This window comes from Cydia splendana, chromosome 3 (genome assembly GCF_910591565.1).
Source record: "Cydia splendana chromosome 3, ilCydSple1.2, whole genome shotgun sequence".
Taxonomy (NCBI): Eukaryota; Metazoa; Arthropoda; class Insecta; order Lepidoptera; family Tortricidae; genus Cydia; species Cydia splendana.
Window position 1 is genome coordinate 17,077,214 of NC_085962.1, and position 18,897 is coordinate 17,096,110.

The 18,897-nt window shown below is 35.9% G+C and overlaps 3 protein-coding genes across 6 annotated transcripts; all 3 read right to left on the reverse strand.

Annotated features, from left to right (window-relative positions):
- Positions 1–1,072: 1,072 nt before the first annotated feature.
- On the reverse strand, positions 1,073–2,932 carry LOC134806817 (organic cation transporter protein-like). Its single transcript, XM_063780205.1, has one exon. The coding sequence runs from the start codon at positions 2,705–2,707 to the stop codon at positions 1,088–1,090; it is 1,620 nt and encodes a 539-aa protein (XP_063636275.1). The 5' UTR covers positions 2,708–2,932; the 3' UTR covers positions 1,073–1,087.
- On the reverse strand, positions 2,892–9,989 carry LOC134806845 (uncharacterized). Of its 4 annotated transcripts, none has more exons than XM_063780246.1 (10): positions 9,858–9,945; positions 8,886–9,206; positions 8,356–8,497; positions 7,683–7,830; positions 6,009–6,114; positions 4,848–4,992; positions 4,489–4,581; positions 4,079–4,177; positions 3,782–3,996; positions 2,892–3,199 (listed from the first exon to the last, which is right to left on the reverse strand). In XM_063780246.1, exons 3-10 carry the CDS (start codon positions 8,452–8,454, stop codon positions 2,968–2,970), a joined length of 1,137 nt encoding a protein of 378 aa, XP_063636316.1. In that variant the 5' UTR covers positions 8,455–8,497; positions 8,886–9,206; positions 9,858–9,945; the 3' UTR covers positions 2,892–2,967. The 4 variants fall into 4 exon arrangements, with proteins under 4 accessions (XP_063636316.1, XP_063636314.1, XP_063636317.1 ...); XM_063780244.1 differs by having other exon boundaries at positions 8,356–8,650; XM_063780247.1 differs by lacking the exon at positions 8,886–9,206 and having other exon boundaries at positions 9,858–9,989.
- Positions 9,990–16,263: 6,274 nt separating this feature from the next.
- LOC134806573 (uncharacterized) lies at positions 16,264–18,369 on the reverse strand. Its single transcript, XM_063779882.1, has one exon. The coding sequence runs from the start codon at positions 18,280–18,282 to the stop codon at positions 16,276–16,278; it is 2,007 nt and encodes a 668-aa protein (XP_063635952.1). The 5' UTR covers positions 18,283–18,369; the 3' UTR covers positions 16,264–16,275.
- Positions 18,370–18,897: the final 528 nt, after the last annotated feature.

An 18,897-nucleotide genomic window follows, 5' to 3' on the forward strand; every position in this document is an offset into this window, starting at 1 on the left:
CCTATGTTCCTAAGATTTTTCTTAAATTTTCAAAAATACCCTCAAATTAGCATAATATAATTTACCTACACCGATAAGGTTTTTTTCATTTTACAGCATCTGACGGTTTATTTGTAAGGGCACTCTCTTTCATATGTAAGTTTCAAAAGGAGGTACGTTATATACCTACCTATACCTATTCTAAGATACATAATCTTTATTATCGGGTAGGAAATATTACCGATGCCATAGGTACGATAGCGCTAGGGTTTAGGTACAGTCAGCAGCAGAAGTTGCTAAGCGGGCCAGGTTCAAAATGATCTTGACGCGACTCTATTGTTAAGAGAATTCTTATTCTCTCTATTCTTACGCTCTTGCGTGTCAAGGTAATTTTGAACACCTGGCCCGCTTAGCTACTTCTGCTGCTGACTGTACCTAAGTTGTTTTTTCAAATGACATATTTGACGTGTAGTTATGTACCTACCTATTATTTTCTGGTAGGTATTTATTAGAACTTAAATCGGGCGTGAGTTTTATTTCGGTATTGGATTATTTAAGAGGGTTGCAGAATTGTAGTTATTATATAGATTTTCTACAAGTTTTAATAAAGGACAAATGTCACGAAAAACTAGACTATATACTTATTTACAACGGCAGACTCTAACCAAAACCTTAAAATGTAAAAGTTGGCACGATAGAAAAAAATCAAGAAATATGAGTACCTAACTTTCATTTATTTGAAATTGTATATAACGATATACCCGAGCGATTTGACTAGCAATAATTAAAAAAGGATTACGGTATATTTGTAAAACGTTAAAACGTTAGTGTCCGGCCGAAGTGACAGTAATTGGCATAAAAAAACATGTTTCGCAGATATTTTTGGCGTCTTGTTTTATCCGCTGCTATTGACGCTGACTGAACCACACATAGTTGACATCAGGGGCGATGTAGTGCCGTAGACCATCACTTCATTCCAAAAGAAAAAATTTCACAAACTTTTTATTGAGAAAAAATCTGTGTATTTATAAAATAAATTTATCTGAGAACCTAAAATAGTTAAGGCGCTATAAGGTTAAGATGGAACCTTAGTACCTATATTATTCTTTTACGCAGATCCAACAAGCTCCGCGTCTTCTACGGTGTCCGGTAGTTTGGTTCCAAACGTCTCCGGTTGCGAGAGGACCAACACCGCCGAGATGACCGCCATCGCGCCGAACAGCACCGACGGTATTCCCGACCAATACTCCATCAGAGGCGGAGTCAGTGGAGATATAATAGAACCTATGCGACCCATCATTGAAGAATACCCCAGGAATGAGTGTCGATGCCTCGTAGGATACAATTCAGAAGTATACAGATACAATGAAGTGAAGACCGCAGCTATACTAAATTTGCCAGTAAGGTATAAAGCTAGTGACAAACCATACATATTATTAGGGATAAAAGCAAATAAAATGCAACAAATAGCGCACGACATGTAACCCGTAAATAAAGTCACTTTTCTTCCTACTCTGTCCAATACTAAAACTGCTGTCCAAAAGCCTGGAATTTCTACGGCTGCGGTCGCAACATAATTCAAATACATATTTCCTGAAAGACTAACTGAGTTTATTGACAAACCATAGTAAATAAAAGTAGTAGTAATCCACCAAACTGGAGTAGTGCAACACCTTCGTAACATAACACGACTTTTAACGACTCGCATAAATAATGGTGTTTTGGTGTCGATCTTGTTTGCTTCCATTTTTCTTGGTATCGCTGTCAACAAGTATTCCATATCGGACAGTGAAATAGTACGTCCATTAACACCAGCTACGTAATTAAGCGTGGCTCTAGCTTGTTCCTGTTTATTTTTGCTCAGCAACCAACGGTGACTTTCATGAACAATCCAGTGGTAAAGCACTGTAAGAAATACGGGGCAAAAGAGCACCAAGGTTAAATGCCGCCATTCCGTGACTACTGAAGCTACAAGGCCCACTATCATTTGACCCGCAGCAAATGCAGATGACATTGTAGCGCTTGTAAGAACACGGTACTTTGGTCCAACTAGTTCTGTCGCTAGAATGTAACTGGCGCTAAATATCCCGCCGCCGATAGCCGTCTGCAAAAATTGAAAAGCAACGTACATAGCATAGTTAACTGAAAATGCTCTTATCAGACCAGTCAGAGCTTCGTTAAATCCAAAAAATATAATTGACATTCGACGACCCAAATTGTCCGATATGTAGCCGGCCATAATTAGAGCTACCATTCCTCCAACGCTATTGAACGTCCCAGCCAGAGCTCTTCGCCATTCTTGACATTGTAAATTAAAATCAAACACAACGGAGTTCATTCTCTCGAAAACAAAGCTGTTACAAGACTCTGTTCTATTTCTGTCGAACATGCTTGCGGGACACACATCGCCCAGAGTAGTATTGCTACTGTCTGTTATGTTTATATATCGGGTACATTCATCTAAGCCTGTGGCAGTTTCTGGTATTGCATTTGATATCCAGTCCGGTAGGTACTCTGGTTCTAGTCCGTCACATAGTGGCACGGCGCATCGATGTGGAAGCCTGGCTGCAGTAAAAATGTAATCTCCAGCCATAAACCCCGAACACGCCGCTGGTATTGCTAACAATAAGATACTAATCAACTGGTATTTGCCAAATTCTCCTACGGCATTATTCAAAACAGTTTCAAAATCCAGTTTCGTTGCACCTTCACTGACACTTTCAGTCATCGTTGTACCCGAAAAGTAAATTCCAATATTTTAAACTAATTCTGATTCGTTTTCTTAGTCTGCGAGAGATTGCGCGAGTGCTTGAATATATATGAGTGGCAACTATATAAACGTTATCTTGCTTATCGGCATTGTGCCAAGGTCGGAATAACTGGTATGAATGACTTGAACGAATAAAACTAAATTTTGGTCAAAGGTTGTTGTTATATTTAGAAAACAAAAATTAGAAGGAACCTGTAGTTTTTGAACATTGCAGGTACTTATTCCATATCAGCCAACTGCGAAAGCCTTCTTCGGATGTGTTCTATTGGTGCTGATACATTAGAATTGGGGGAGTTAATTGCCACCGTCGGAGACGCCGTCCTATGGAGTGATTCCAGGGTCAGCCTGGCTTCTAGCACGGCAGAGTCGAACATGCCTAGACTGCTCAGGTAAGGGGCTCGCTTATACTCTGGATGATCAATCATCCAGCGGCAATACTCTTTAACGCTCCTGCGAATTAACAAAAAGCAAATAATTATGCGTCCGAGGATTGCTCTAATGTTGTTTTAATGTACAAAGTAGATACTGGTATTATAATATTTTAGCTTCCTGAATCCCCCTTGTCATTATTGCAGTTTTGAATTTGGAACCTTCTTAAGTATATTCCATTTTAATTCAAAATTCCATTTGGATTTAATCCTTTATAAGGGCCTCAGGGACTCAGGAGGTTAAAGTGATAAAGTAACTATTAAATAACGTAACGTTACGGTTTTGTCGTACCTATGTAGCCATATACAATTTAGAAGTCTGTTAAAAACGTATGCGTAAACGTAACGCCCATGTCATCGAGGATATCGAATTGATGGACAAATCAAAATCGATTCCGTATTTTTTATACTACCAATTGCAGGTAAATGCCCACGTAAATACCCCACCCACATATGTCACACACATACGAGTATGCCGTTAATTCTTAGGGTAAAGAGAAATAGGACCGGATTTGTCTGCCGACTCCGATAACCATGTAAAAAAAAACATATGCCGAAGATCACCTCTGGCATTATCAGAGTGGAAAAAAGAAAACAGCCAAACCTGAGGTTAGTGATGCCTTCCCAAACAGTTTTTAGTGAGACGAGGTCTTTAGGCACGTGGCGAGCAGACCGCCACATACTTTTGGTCTGATTATGAGGAGCGTGTGTTTGCTCGCGGTGCGGGAGTGATCGGTTGAAGGCGACCAAAATATCAGGGCGATGCTCCGCTTTAATGTCCCTCGTCACTTCCCTCTCCAATACTGCGTATTGCGACAGCTAAAAAGTTGTAAGTAAAATATACTATTTTTCTGTTTATCAAGTAATTGAAAATCGTTTACAATAAGTAGCTATTGCTAACCTCGGGATTCCCAGTTACTTCTGCAATTTTTTCCTCTACAGATGGCAACTCTTTTGGAATTACTTGAAGACTGCGAGCCACGTGCGTGTCAAATTCAATCTGAAAATATGGATTCATAATTCGTACAATAAGTCGGCACTTATAGCGATAGTAGAGGACGGCTTCTCCATACAAACGTAGTCCCTATTTTCCTCTTTGGATATTGACATTATGGTAAATATTTGTACACAACTTGGTACATTTTTAATTTAGTGTTTGACTTTTTCGATTTTTTTACCATTTATCATATGATTTAGGGGTAAAAAATACATTCCATGCGAAATTTTAAAAGCTCATAACTCTAGAAGAGTTAAGACGAGCTTTAATAATTACAAGTAGGTATATGTAGGTAAATAATAAATAATGATTACCTGAAAAAGTTCCTTTATAGCCTTCGGTTTGAACAGTTGCGATTGTTGGTTTCCTCCCAATTGTGTCATATATTCACAAAACTCACGCACAATCTGAAAAACAGCAATAGCAGCCTTTTTACATGCAAAGAAGGAGCTAACCGCCATATTTTACAACTTTGCCATAAATATTAGTTAGGTATGCTGAATTTCTTTGGCCCAACTTCTTCGAAACAAGTTTTCATTAACAAATAGGTAAATGTCCAAAATAAGCAATCCAACATGAAGCAATTAGCTCAAAGAAAGTACAAAAAGCAAACAGCGGGAAAAGTTGCAAAACATGGTAAACTTCCAAAAACAATGTAGGTGTCAAATTTTACCCGGTCTGTGAGGTCATCGGCTTTCCGGACGAGAGTTTTTTCCTCCTCCCGCTCCGGTTGCAGGTAGTGCGTCGGCCAGGTCACTTGCTCTCGTTCGGGCTTCTTTAGAAGTTCCCAGTGAACATTTACTTCATCTTGGGTAACTCTGTTGGTAAACTTCTTACTTCGTAACTGTGTATTTCAACTAAAATCTACCATAACATCAACATAAATTACAATATCTCTTATCCTCCCTTATTCCAATAAAGTTTCTAAGAAAAGAAAATAATTATTATCAAGTAATATTATCGTCTCTCTGAGAAATAATACGAAGTTTAATATGTGACATAAATAACTTAGGCGCAACGAGAACGCCTACTTTATATTGTTAGAAGAAAAAAAAAGCTGTCTACGATATTTAAAAAAAAACTACGCTCAAGATCAATTAAAACGGGTCAGATTGTTTAGGAATTGCACGTAAAGGGGCCCACTGATTACCAGTCCGCCGGACGGTATCTGCCTGTCAGTTGTTTGGAACTATCAAAATTTTGTTCTAACTGACAGGCCGATACCGTCCGGTGGACTGTTAATCAGTGGGCCCCTTAATTTAGATGTATTATATGTAGTCTAATGAAGAATTTATTGGTAATTAAAAGAGCGCTTAAATGGACGTTGATTAGTGGTAATTGTACAGGAAAGTTAGTCTTTTAAGTAAAGCTCTACTAATTCACTGTCTAGGCCATCTGTTTAGTTAATAAATAAGTACTTGTACTTTCCTCGATACAACGCCATCTGCTTTCTTTTCAATAATCACAGATGTTACTGTCTTGATCAGACTTAAATACGATTGAACGAATGAATGATTTATTGCTTATAAATGGTAATTCAGGCTACAGTAGCAGGTACAATTCTACATATCACAAAACAGTTTACTGGTTTCAATTTTGATTGGATAATAGAAGTTAGTACATACTCAGCTCAGGGTGCCTAGTCAAGGTGATACATCGCTTGTGCTACGACAACGAAACCCTTGTGTCTCTCTATCACTCTTCCATATTAGTGCGACAGTGACAGTTGCGTTTCGTTCGCTACGGAGCGTAAAAGATTGACATGTTGGCTATGCGCCCTGAGTAGTGTAAGTCCATAAGACAACAGATTTGGGCTACGCGCTGTGCACATTACCTGGGAGAAACTTCTACTTCAGTGTCGGAGTCAATCGCTCTATCGATACGAATGGTTTTTCTCAAATATAAAACTGGTTCCTTCACGATCCTACTATGACGCTTCTCTAAAAAAATCAGGAAGTCAACTGAAATCTAAACTATAATATTAATAGAAGAAGTATAAGTAAATTCAACAAAGCTAGCACGAATGTCACGAACCTTCAAATTAACCTTTTTTAATCAGTCTATGTATATAAATTTCAAACATTAACCACTGCCATATGTAGCATTACCCTTACCCTTACCCTTACTCCCTACCTTTACCCCCTTACCCCATACCCTTACCCCCTTACCCCTACCCTTACCCTACCCTACCCTACCCTTACTCCCCCACTCTTAGTGTACCCTTATTTTACCGCCAAATTTTTTGCAGAATTTTGTTATACAGAAAATTATTCATAGAATAATCGAATCGTACATTTTTGTTACAATTAATTCTGTTTCTTCGATTATTCATTTCAAAGAAACATATTTTGTAACTTGATTACAATTCAGAATATTTATTCAAAGATTTTTAAATAAAATAAAAGACTGACTGTAGAGTTATTATTCATTGAATATTATTTGTGCGACACTACAGTTCACAGAATATTAACTTCAACAATTATAATTTTACTAAATTACCTTTCACATACTCGTAGTATTCATTTAAATTGCTAAAAAAGGAGTTTAGGTTACTTTAGAGCTGCAACTCCTAAGAAAACGAACCGTCGCTGGAAAAGTGAGTTAGGTGAGGTTAGAACTGCGACCCCCAAGAAAACGAAGTGTTGCCAGAAAAGTGGGTTAGATTAGGTTAGAACTGCGACCCCCAAAAAAACGAACTGTTGCCAGAAAAGTGGATTAGGTAAGGTTAGAACTGCGACCCCCAAGAAAACGAACTGTTGCCAGAAAAGTGAGTAAGGTTAGAACGGCAACCCCTAACAACAAATTCCTTCCAGAGAAGCGGATTGCGTTATATTAACGACTCAATAAATAAAATTCGACTAAATGACTATTCTGTATATTAAAATTTGGTGAACCGTATTTATAAGAAGTGACTTTTATACAGATCGATGATTCTGTGAAATTATATTACATGAACAAATTGTTCTTGAAACAAAACTAAAGTTTTAAATTTTTGGTGAAACTTAACTAATCCAAAGTAAAATTATTTCAAGTAAATATTCTATGTAAAGATTATTTTGGATTTGAAATTACTTGAATTTTTTTCTGTGAAACGAAAATCTGCAGAAAAATTGCCGGCAAAATAAAGGTAAACCGTTTTACCTGCTTACTCTTAATTGTGTAGATTAAGTATATACAATTTTTTTTTTCTTGAATAACGGAAAAGTATGAAGTTCTTTATAAGTACATTACCTACGATACATGTGCGAAAAATAGCAAATTCGCAACGAGCGGCGATAAATTAAAATACGACCGAAGGAAGTGTTTTAATCGACACGAGTTCGTGCCAACTCTTGTGAGTTTACCTACATATATATATGTGCAACAACATTTAGTTTGCATATCATCAAAGAGATTTGAGCCCTCTTTGATATCATATTAGGTATATCCAACGAAATGTGCATTTAAATTATACAGTCTTTGAATTGATGAATCCTTCATTTGAAGTTGGTGTCAAAGATTCTATTACCTTCTATCGGACCCTCGATTTCTTCTTTGTGAATATTTTTTTTCCTGGGCAAGTCCAAGGTACTGCAAACTTTGCGGTATAGTTTCTCGGGTAATATTTCAGCCAAATAGGCGCTCTCGACGTCTCGATTTTGTAATTGCTCTTCTTCCTATGGATAAGTGTATACATGAAAATAAATTAAATAGATATTATAGCAAAACTTCCGTGAGACACAGACATAATAAATATATTAAGAACGCTCCTGGTGACACTTCTCGGTACGAAGTGAAACATAACACGTTCTTAATATATTTAATAGATATTATAGGATAATCCTACACCTCACAATAAGCTCAATAAGGCTTGTGTCATGGGTACTACACGACGATATCAATACATAGATATACATATAAATATAAAAACATTTATACATGGTGAACATCCATAACACAGGAATAATTATTCGTTGTAAACACACAAAATGCCCATACTGAGATTCGAACCCGGGACCTGCTGTTTCGTAGGCAGGGTCACTATCGACTAGTCTACTTACTTTAAATAAAATGGCAAGAGTTTAGTAACATGAAACATCGAATGCGTGTAGACTGAAAAACAATACAAGTTCTAGAACTTCTATGAAACTTTTACTGGTTTTCATTTGACCCAAAGAATTATTTAAGTACTACGTACTTACTTGGGCAGGTGTATCCAATTTATCAAAAACATTTCCCCAATGTTTTTTGTTAGCTTGAATCGCCTCAGTGGTTTCGTATTTCGATGGTTTAATTATCATTATCTTGCGAGACTCATGTGAATTCTTATTGGCTGACTTGTATCTGTGCATTATGTACAAAACACGGATGTAAAAACTTAGCCACATAGATTTCAATCGGTCACATTTGTCACGTCACGCTGTTTCAGTGGCTCATTCCGAATGGCGGTGAAGCTAATGTAAAGCAGCCCGGCAGTGCTGCACTTTTCCGCATAGCCTTTAATACACGAAGAAATGACACGTGCGTTAATTATTTTATTTATTTATTTAATATTTATTGCACAAAAGAAAAACCTTATAGTACAAAAGGCGGACTTAATGCCATAAGGCATTCTCTACCAGTCAACCTTAATTGTCACGCTGGCGCTGGCTTATTTCATGTCTGTTTTCTGTCAATTATTGTTTATATTTGTTTAATGGTTGATTGAAATATATGTGATTTATTTACTTACTTAGTGCCAACTGTTGTGACTCACGGAATTTGGTTTTGTGCCATTCCGTAACTTGACACAGCGTCACTAAATATAAAATGCGCTTGGTATCTCATATTGTCATATTACTGTGACTCCTATATATTCCGAACTTATATTCCGAAATCAAAATGATGTCATTTTGTTATCATTCGCGCGTGAATTTTACTCGTACGAGTACATGTAGCGAATGGTAACAAATTTTCATCACTTATATCGGAACGTAAGTTCAAATTGGCCTCAAGGTACGAAGTGGCATACAAATCAAAAATATTTGACCACACCTTCTCATATTGATATTGCCTAAAATAAATAGAATACCTTTGTATATTTTAGTAATTCCCAAAAAAATTATTTAAGTCTTATTTTAACTATGAGTCTTAGGACGCTTACCATATCCACCATATACCTAAACTACACACAAAATATTTATGCATGTAATACTTTCTAAAGTAGGTATTACGTATCTAAATGTTGTTAGATCTATCGTGTTGAAACGTAGCGTTGCTTGGGAAACGTGCTATCCTGATAATGGTTCAAAACGAAGTGTATTTTGCCCCAACTATTTTTCATTCCTGAGGTCCTTGCTAACAGTGATTAGGTAGTATAAAATCAACTAGCACTATTCTGCCTACATTCGGCAAGGGCATTATTTTATAATTGTAAAACTACTAAGTAGGTAATACCCACGTCAATTAAAAATTTGCGTCATAAACAAAAAATATTGTAGGTAAGTATTCATCTTTTTACTACCTATTACTACTATTGATAAACTTAGGTACCTACTGAGAGAACAGGTTTTCATGTGTAAGATTGTCGAATTATATTTTTCCAAGCAACACACTCAACACACACAACGCATAAAGTCAGCGATACTTGGTTGGTTGGCTATTTTGAGAGAGAACAGACCCGTAAACTAACTTTTCAAGGCATTTATATCTTCTATATACCTACCTGCATAATATATCTCTCAAAAAGGAGTTTGTTTTTTGATGTTATGTCACTAATGAGGTATTAAATATTGAAAGCCATGTTTATGGAATTTTCTACACTAAACAAATATCCTAGAACCTCGTCTAGTCGGCGCTACGTTTAGTTATTTGTTTGATCAATATTGTCTGGGCGCTTTTGTTGTCAGGTTACTATACCTACCTACTTACGATTTTTATAAGTGGTTATAATCGAAAACGTTTTATTGTAAATAGGTGCATTATTAATAAATATTTTAAATACTTGCTTTCATATTTGATTTGATGGACAGTTAAAAAACATAGCTACACTATCAATAGTATCAATAGAGGAAGCCGTTATCAATTATTATACATAGGTACAGTTAATTATGAGAATAATGGAATACAAATATGTTCCAAGTAATTTTACGGAATTTAAGGAAGTTAAAGAAGGTCTAACTATCAACTAAATACTTTTGGTATTATACATATTAGGTAGGTAGGTACAGTCTAACCAATCTAATTCCTAGGCCACTCTAGAACCTCGTCGCTTTAACTACCATCAGATACATGACATACATCACTCAATAAGCATTGTCGTAGGAGACAAACTAATTGACTCATTATGACAAGGTTCTATAGTGGCCTTTGATTCAAATTCGTTGACTATAAGTACATATCTACATTATCTTGCGTATCCCGATATACTATTTTATTAAACTTCGTCCCAATATTTTTGAGAGATAAGCTCCTAATCTATGATTGGAATTATTACATTTTTGGCACTTAGTTTAGTTTTATTCAATATTTTTATTTTACGGTAATATATTCAAAATACTTCGGGTGATACTCAGATTTTGTATATGTATATATTTTACTTAGTACTTAAAAGTCCAGCCCTCCAGCCATTCCTAAACTTTAATAGTATTTTATACAATCGTGATATAATAGAGAGCTTTTCAGTCGAGTTTAGGCAACGAAGCTTGCTGAGTTGCCTAAGTAAGGTACGAGATTGAAAAGCTTGATTATATCACTATTGTATACAATACTTTTTCTACGAGTTACCAAAAATAATACTTTAAACTAGTAGAATCATATAGGTAAACAAACCAAAAGTATACGGCTAAGATACGCGAGCAACCACGATACCTTCATACTGGTACGCGCCCCGGCCGCCGCGCCCCGGCGGTTTGGTCAACGATACCTTCTCGTAACTCATGAGGCCCTGGTACTTGCTCCTTGCTAAATTCAATTTTTAAACAGTTTTTTTCTCGATTTTAGCCACCGTAGCCTATGGAGACTAAACAAGTAACGCTAAGCGGTTTTCGTAGTCTATGGATGTTCCTATATTAAGGGTGTCACATGCGCGTTTCTGACTTATGAAGCAATTGTTCCTACAATACAACCTAAAATCAATATTACATAATAAAAGAAAGTGTACAATGTGCGTGCCGCTAAAACTCAGAAATGAGTCCCGATACGATCAAGGAAGCTATGTGGGGTGGTAGCCCTCTATCTCCCGTCCATGAAGAAGTTTTCCGTTTTTACCTGAAGGGTGTGCTTTTGAAGATATAAGGGCTGAAAGTTTCGCCCTGTGAGACCCAGAAGCTGTTATTTTTGTTTTTGAATTTTTAACCTTAACTTAACTTAATGAAGGAAAGATCAGAATATATTGTGAAATATATACCTACAAAAATTTGTACCTGGTGAGGTGTCTCGGGTCTCAGAGGCTCGATATTTCTAGAACATTCGAGAGTATTCGAGAGCATTCCACAGCATTTCAGAACATTCTAGAATGTTGTCGAATATTCGAGAACATTCCAGATCATTGTGGAATATTCCAGAATACTTTCGAATGTTATGGAATATTCTGGACCATTCGAAGGTTTTTTGTAGGATCATAGCTACCTATTGTGGTAACGTCGTGAGGTTCGAATGTTCAAGAACATTCCGGAATATTCTGGAATGATGTCGAAAATTCGGAAATAGCCTAGAATCCAAGATACCAGATCATTGTGGAACGTTCCAGAACACACTCAAATGTTGTGGAATGTTCTAGAACATTGTGGCCTATTTGAAGCCTTTTTTTGTCTTTCCACGCAGAAAGTTTACCTGAAAGAACGCAGAAAGTTTCCTGCTTTTACTTGAACGGCGTGCTTTTGAATATAATTTTACCCTCTAGACATTTCTAGAACAGTCAAGAGCATTCGAGAGTATTCGAGATCATTCTACAACATTTCAGAACTTTCTGGAATGTTGTCGAATGTTTGAGAACATCCCAGATTACTGTGGAATATTCCAGAACACTCTCGAATGTTGTGGAATATTCTGGAACATTGTAGCCCATTCGTAGCCTTTTTTGTATGGGTGGAGCTACAGAGCATTCTGGAATGTTGTCGAGTATTCGAGATCATTGTGGAACATTCCGGAACTCTTTCAAATGTGGAATATTCTGGACCATTGGATCCTTTTTTATAGGGTTGGAGCTACCTATTGGTACGGGTATATATTTAAAGCAAGACAGTTGTGAGGTTCGAATGTTCGAGAACATTCCGGAATATTCTGGAATGTTATCAAATATTCGTAAATATAGCCTAGAATCCAGGATCCCAGATCATTGTGGAGTGTTCCAGAACACACTCAAATGTTGTGGAATATTCTAGAACATTGTGGACTATTCGAAGCCTTCATACTCTCAGGAGATTTTCGACAAACACTTCCAGTTATTGTATATTCCCTATGCTTTTCTCACGGTCAACTATGCGTAGGTTGCTCTCGAGTTGGAAATTTCAAAAATGTAAATAGAAGTAGGTATAGGTATTGTACTTAGAAAAAAAACCTAAGTATATTTTAAAGTTTATCCTTTTATTACAACCACCACACAATTCTCATGTCAGCTCCCTGAGCGAAGCCGGGTACCTCAGCTAGTAAGTAATTAATTTGAGCTATGGTTTTGTTTCGTCTTCTTGACCTCGGCGAGCTGTGATTGGTTAATTTCATTATAGTTGACTAAACTGTATCGTAATGAATATTATAGTTGAGTTGGGAGCCCATACATTAAAAGTACCCCAATGCAGTTTGGTATACGAAATCTTAATTCAGGAATTACAGTCGACGAGTAGAAAAAAATATATTATAATGAGAACAATAAGTGAACATAGTACCTAAATAAAGTTTTCACGAGTGAAGTTGGTAAGTTTATTCAGACTGTGCAGTTGTGTCAGATTTCGCGGGAACTCGCGCTTAACACAATATTATGGAACGGCAAAACGTCAAGTTAGCATAACACTGTTAACTTTACCCGGCAGTATTAAAATTGGAATAAACGTCCATTTCCGCTAAAATGTAGTGTTTAAAATTATCAAAATAGGCTACTTATGGCATCTTCAGCGACATACACACACATGTAATTAAACGTAGAATATAAATGAGATAAAACAGGTATACTTATTTCAATATAATATACTCGTGATGGGGCCGACTAAACTAATAATATATGTAGATCTACCTATACACCGTGTTTTTATTGAATTCCATTACCGTCGGGGTATGGTTAAGTATGCTTAAGAAAAGTTAATGGCATAGTTAATTTAACAAAATATAAGCTTGAAATATACTTGTAATCGTGTGGGTAAAATAGTTCCCGTTTTTATAGTTTTTATCTATTTTTCGGCTAGTGTAAAACATTCCTACACCCAAAACCCAGGGGTATGCATATTAGTTAGGTACGTACACAAACATGATAATTAAGATCTTCCGACAGGTACTTCCACGAGTCATTATTTGTGCAAGTCTGGTTGATAAGATAATATCCTGCCCTAAGTTAGAAAGGGACAAACTATTTAGTCAGATATTTGCTTGCCTACAACATGCTTGAAACATTCCGCGTCACGATATTGTTTATCTTTCCAAGTTTGACGACACGGTTACGCCAACTCCAACAAGATTATGTTTAATTAACCGAAAATTGCTTTGTAGGCAGATTTATTTGGGAACTTTTGCTAGTGATGGCTCTTATTCCGGCTCTTGTTCAAGCAATCTTTATGTCAGCCAAGATAAGTGTACCTGGCCCCAATTTCACCACGGTGACAGGCGCGAAAATTGTAAAATCACTGTTGCTGACGTCACAGGCATCCATGGGCTACGGTTACCACTTACCATCGGGCGGGCCGTATTCCTGTTTGCCACCATCATTGTATTATTTAAAAAAACTTTATTATATCGGAATAAAACAGATATTTCTTTTGCGTAGTTTCTGACAATTGTCAAGATTTAGAAGAATTGTAGGAAATTCTTGACAGGTAATGAGTTATATGTCGGAATTTCGTGACAATTGTAGTGTTTCTTGTGACAATTGTCATAAACTTAGCAAGAGAAATATCTGTTTTTTATAGTAACAAATATTTTAAACCGTCGAAATACAGCGAGGGATAGTGTGAGTCTTAGGTACTTGTAGGTATGTTTGTCTGTGTCTCTGTCAGTGGGAGCATTAAGTTAACCCTTTTCCAGGCATAGGTAGTACGATTTATCGACCACATACTCGCCACTAGAATTTCAACTTTAGCATTCCGATTTAAGATTCAAATTAGATTGCACTTTAGGGAAATTTGACTTGTCTTCAAATGAATTTTTTCGGGAAAACCTTGTAGAGTGGTGGAATATTAAGGTTAAAGTATGTAATACAGATTATTTAATTTGTTTGGAAAAAACATGAAAATAAAGTAAGGGGAATGGTAACGAGTACAAAGTTATTTCATAATTAAAATAGACTGAATTAAGCCAAATAGTATCACTTAGGTACCAGCCTAATGCTCATATTATTATCAAATTTACCAAAAGCACATCACTAATCTCCTAACAGTTGAGGAGTAATTCTAGGAATGTCATAAGTCGCAACTCCGAGCTGTGACGACTTAATAAGTTAAGTTGTTACGGGACGTGTGTAAATTTACCTTAACGCGTATCCACCTCCCCGCATCATTCTTACCTAACGCTACAATTTATATTATCGTGTACTAAATGCGAAATTTAACAATGCTTTGGGGTAAAATGAAAACCAATATTTTATTTACATTTATTGACTAATTATTTATTGTGTCATTATTATTATTTCAAAAAAACGTTATTACGTGCGTAATGGTGTAATTATACAATCTCATCCATGATACGGGAATCTTGGGAGAAAATAAATTTAGTGAGTCATTTATACCTAAGCAGATTTAGATTTTTTTATTTCATAGAATATACAAACCCTATTTTAGGCAAGCTTGCTTTTTGAAAATTTGTGTATAACATGTTTCTGTAAGTGTATCTCATAAACAAAACAAGAGGACCAGAAGAAATAACAAAGAGACAGATTTTTATGGTTCCAAAACAAATAGTGCCAACAGTTAGAAACAGAAAAATCTGTTGGTTTTAATCTCATTGAAGACATCTTTACAAATCTTACGAGCATATACCTACTGAGTGACATTTGTATCTCACCCTGTTTTAAAGCATTTCAAGACCTAGTCCCTCCTCGTTCCTATTACCATTTATTTGGCCATATTATGCACAATCAATATTTTGCTATGCACAATGTATGCATAGAAATAAACTTATCATTACATTATAATAAAATATTATTTGGCGCTTTTCCGTTAACTTTACCGTAACTTGCGTAAATAAATACTGGGGGCAAACAAGAACAAATGAATAGAGTTTAGGGAGTAACCGACAAGATACGGCGAGCAATTTGTGATCACTGACACGGGTTATGTTAACACCTGGTTAAATTGAACGCGCTGGCGGTTCCGGAGTCGGGCTCTTATCAAACTATAGGTATATATTTTAATAAAGACGTACGTACGTTTTTCCAGATAGTTTTCATTTAGAATTACTAATTGTGGCTTTTGATTGGCGAACCAATTATACTCGTATTATACATTTATGCATTTTCACACATTAATGCAAGAGGGGCAATGCTTAAGTATTTTACCTACACAGTTTAAGGGATTGAGCCTCAAAGACTTCGACGCACAAGTCTTTTATTATCAAATTATTATGTATTATTATGTACGCGTATTTATACCTATCTGTAGTTATTTGTTTTACAGCCCTGTCGACAATTCCTTTAGTAACCACATCGCAACAACGGCAAGTGTCACATCAGAGCAGATTATGCAGAACGGTAACGAAAACGTCTAAGTCGGGTTATTGCGGGAGCCTTTCATTTTATCAGCCCGATGCACGCCGGTACTATGTGTACCGGTCCATTACAAAACCAATTTGGGTTACAGACTTATACCTACATAATTATAGCTAATGATAAGCGGTTAATACTTTTTTTAATAGTTTATAGTATTAACAGTTAAAATTAAAACACAAATAAATACAGTTAAATCATAAAAGAAATTAGAAAAGTTATGTCTAAAAAGATGCTTTTAAATCTTTACATCGTAACTTTCATCGGTAAACATCTTCAGTATGTTGGGGTTATTAAACAATAAACGTTGTATAGAAATTCTGCGCTTCGCCATTATCTCGTTAATCAGTTTGCTCCTGGACTCTTTTTCATTATAATTTTTTAAATGCTGAGAACTAACCTTCTTCACGCAAGTACATTCTGGAAAATCCTTTTCGATTTTTATGAATGGCATGTCTTCGTCACTAGAGCATTGAGTTACCGCATCATGATAATTTGTGCCCTGCTTTATACCCTCGACAAAAGGCAGTTTTCTGTGGGCAATTTCTTTAGCACTCATTAATTTTGGTCTTTCGGCCTCTTTAAGTGGAAAAGTAAATCTATTTTGAACTATTTTAAAATTTTCTTCAGTAAATTCAACAAAATTAGATATATCAAGAGTCATATGCTTACTCAAATCTTGACAGTGTTTAAACGGGCAATTTTGCGTTCGTTTGAAATCATCTAGCTGCATTAGTTCAATCGAAGATTCACTTTTAATTGATTGACTTCCTTGATCTAATTCAACAGGAATAGACGCAGATTTGAAAACGGATAGGTTCGATGGCGGTTCTTCTTCTTTATTTCCATAACATGTACATAACGCTTCTTCAAGACATTTGCATGATTCCAACAACGCTTTCATTTCATCAAACTTGTTGCATTTGGCATAAACAAATCTTTTCTCCAGTAAAACCGTTATAGCGGGCAGTTCTACGTGCGAAGGTAAGGTTTCGCGGCTACCGTAAGGTGTTGGGATGGATTCCGAAGTATCACCAACGACCTGAAATGGTTCTTTATCACATGTAACATTCGCTTCATCAAAATGGAAAGAATTGGTTACATTATTTTCAGCTTCCACCAATATCTGTGGTCCTGCTTGGGGATGTTTTTGAATTTCATTAAGTTGCAAAACAAACATTTTTTCCAAGTTTAGCAAAAACGTAGTCTGTTCAGGAAGCAACTTCAGACTAAAGCTTATAAACTTCAAAAATAACTGTACAATTTTTTTTATTTTTTCTTTCCATTCAAAGTCGATGTCAGCTATAAACCGTTCTTTTTCCTTATATAAATCTATAATCTCTTGTTTTGCCTGAATTTTTTCAAGCTTTTCTTTTATTTCAGAGTTTTGATAATTTTCAAGCAAAAATTGTTTTATTTTACATTTCTTTCTTTCCATACTAAGCACATACATAGTACTAGTCACAGTCTCAGCTTCAATCTGTTTATAGAAAGCATTTAACGCGTCGTTTCTTTCATATAGCGCTTTGGATATAAGCTTGCCATTTCTGTTAAATTCATAATCTGACATTATTTTATAGTATTTAGTTATCTTATTTATTTCCGATCGGTATTGCTTTTCTAAAACTTGCTCGAGGACGGACCTTTCTTTCTTTAATCTCTTGTTTATTTCTGTATTCAAATCGCTGGTTATATTTGCATGAGCACTGACCAGGACATGTTGTATTTCAGAACGCAAATGGTTTTCTAGCTCCTGAAGGCAGTTTTCATAAAAATGATCTATTTCTGAAGTAATTATTTTACTTTTCTCTTCAAATGTTTTCTTGAAAAAATTCCTTACTTTAAGTTTAACTTGCTGCTTCTCATGCAATAAAATATGGTTCCAAGAAGCATCATTGTCTCGAAGCAATCGTCTCAGTTCAGTTTCAAATTTTTGACGTTCCTTTGTCAATATGCCATTACCGATGGATATAATACCCTTATGAGTAATCCCTCTAGTTATTTTAGACGTAAATGGTGGAGTGAGTTCTATTATTCCAATAAGTAAATCACTTGGTGATACCCAGTTTTCTTGGAACCCATTGAGACTATTATTTGATTTCTTACTGTTTTCTCGTTTTTCGCTATCTATTGATAGCGGTCCATTTTTGTTATTCAGACCAGGACTGTATTCATCATCAAAATAATTTTCAGCGTATGTACTAGTCACTCGTTCACCACCTTCTAACGTGTCTATGATATCCATTATATAAATTAAAAAATGTTTGCGCGATTATATTTTGTAAACACAATTCAAAAATATTTTTTTACAAAATTAATTTGACAATGCGTCAATGTCACAAATATTGCAAGGTTGGAACATAGTTGGAACCAAAGAAAATATAACTACCAATTAAATAAAAACTCTTTTATTGTATAATAAGTGTTATAAAATGAATATAAAACTAAAATTAACTACAATTAAAATAACTAAAACTAAAAATACCTATCAAAATTTTGGGCCCTTGGTTTACTTAAATTTTTAATCGACCGAAAGCCTGCTGCCCATTGTCGGGCTATGCCTTCGAGCAACACCGGCTTCCGACACATCGGAAGGGAGGGGCCCAAGCGATATCTCACCGTACAAATCTTTCTGCCATTTTTCGCGGGGGGAAAGGTGCACACAGTCGCACTTCTCTCACACTTACATACAAAATCCAATCTGTAATGACGACACAAATACATAGAAAATGACACACGTCAAAGACAAATCTTGCAACCTCGATCTCTTTTTGTGTACGGACGAGTGTCACAACACGCACACTACCACATTTTCGTTGAAGTATGTTATTGTATTCTGAGAGATGAGAAGTCGGATTTG

What these genes read in the sequence shown, in the direction of transcription:
- LOC134806573 (XM_063779882.1), bottom strand. Translation starts at nt 18,282, where the DNA reads ATGGATATCATAGACACGTTAGAAGGTGGTGAACGAGTGACTAGTACA.
- LOC134806817 (XM_063780205.1), bottom strand. Translation starts at nt 2,707, where the DNA reads ATGACTGAAAGTGTCAGTGAAGGTGCAACGAAACTGGATTTTGAAACT.
- LOC134806845 (XM_063780245.1), bottom strand. Translation starts at nt 8,541, where the DNA reads ATGTGGCTAAGTTTTTACATCCGTGTTTTGTACATAATGCACAGATAC. An exon ending in GAAGTAGAAGTTTCTCCCAG is followed by an intron (nt 4,993 to 6,008) that starts GTAATGTGCACA and finishes GTTTACCAACAG; the next exon opens with AGTTACCCAAGATGAAGTAA. An exon ending in CCGATGACCTCACAGACCGG is followed by an intron (nt 4,582 to 4,847) that starts GTAAAATTTGAC and finishes GCTGTTTTTCAG; the next exon opens with ATTGTGCGTGAGTTTTGTGA.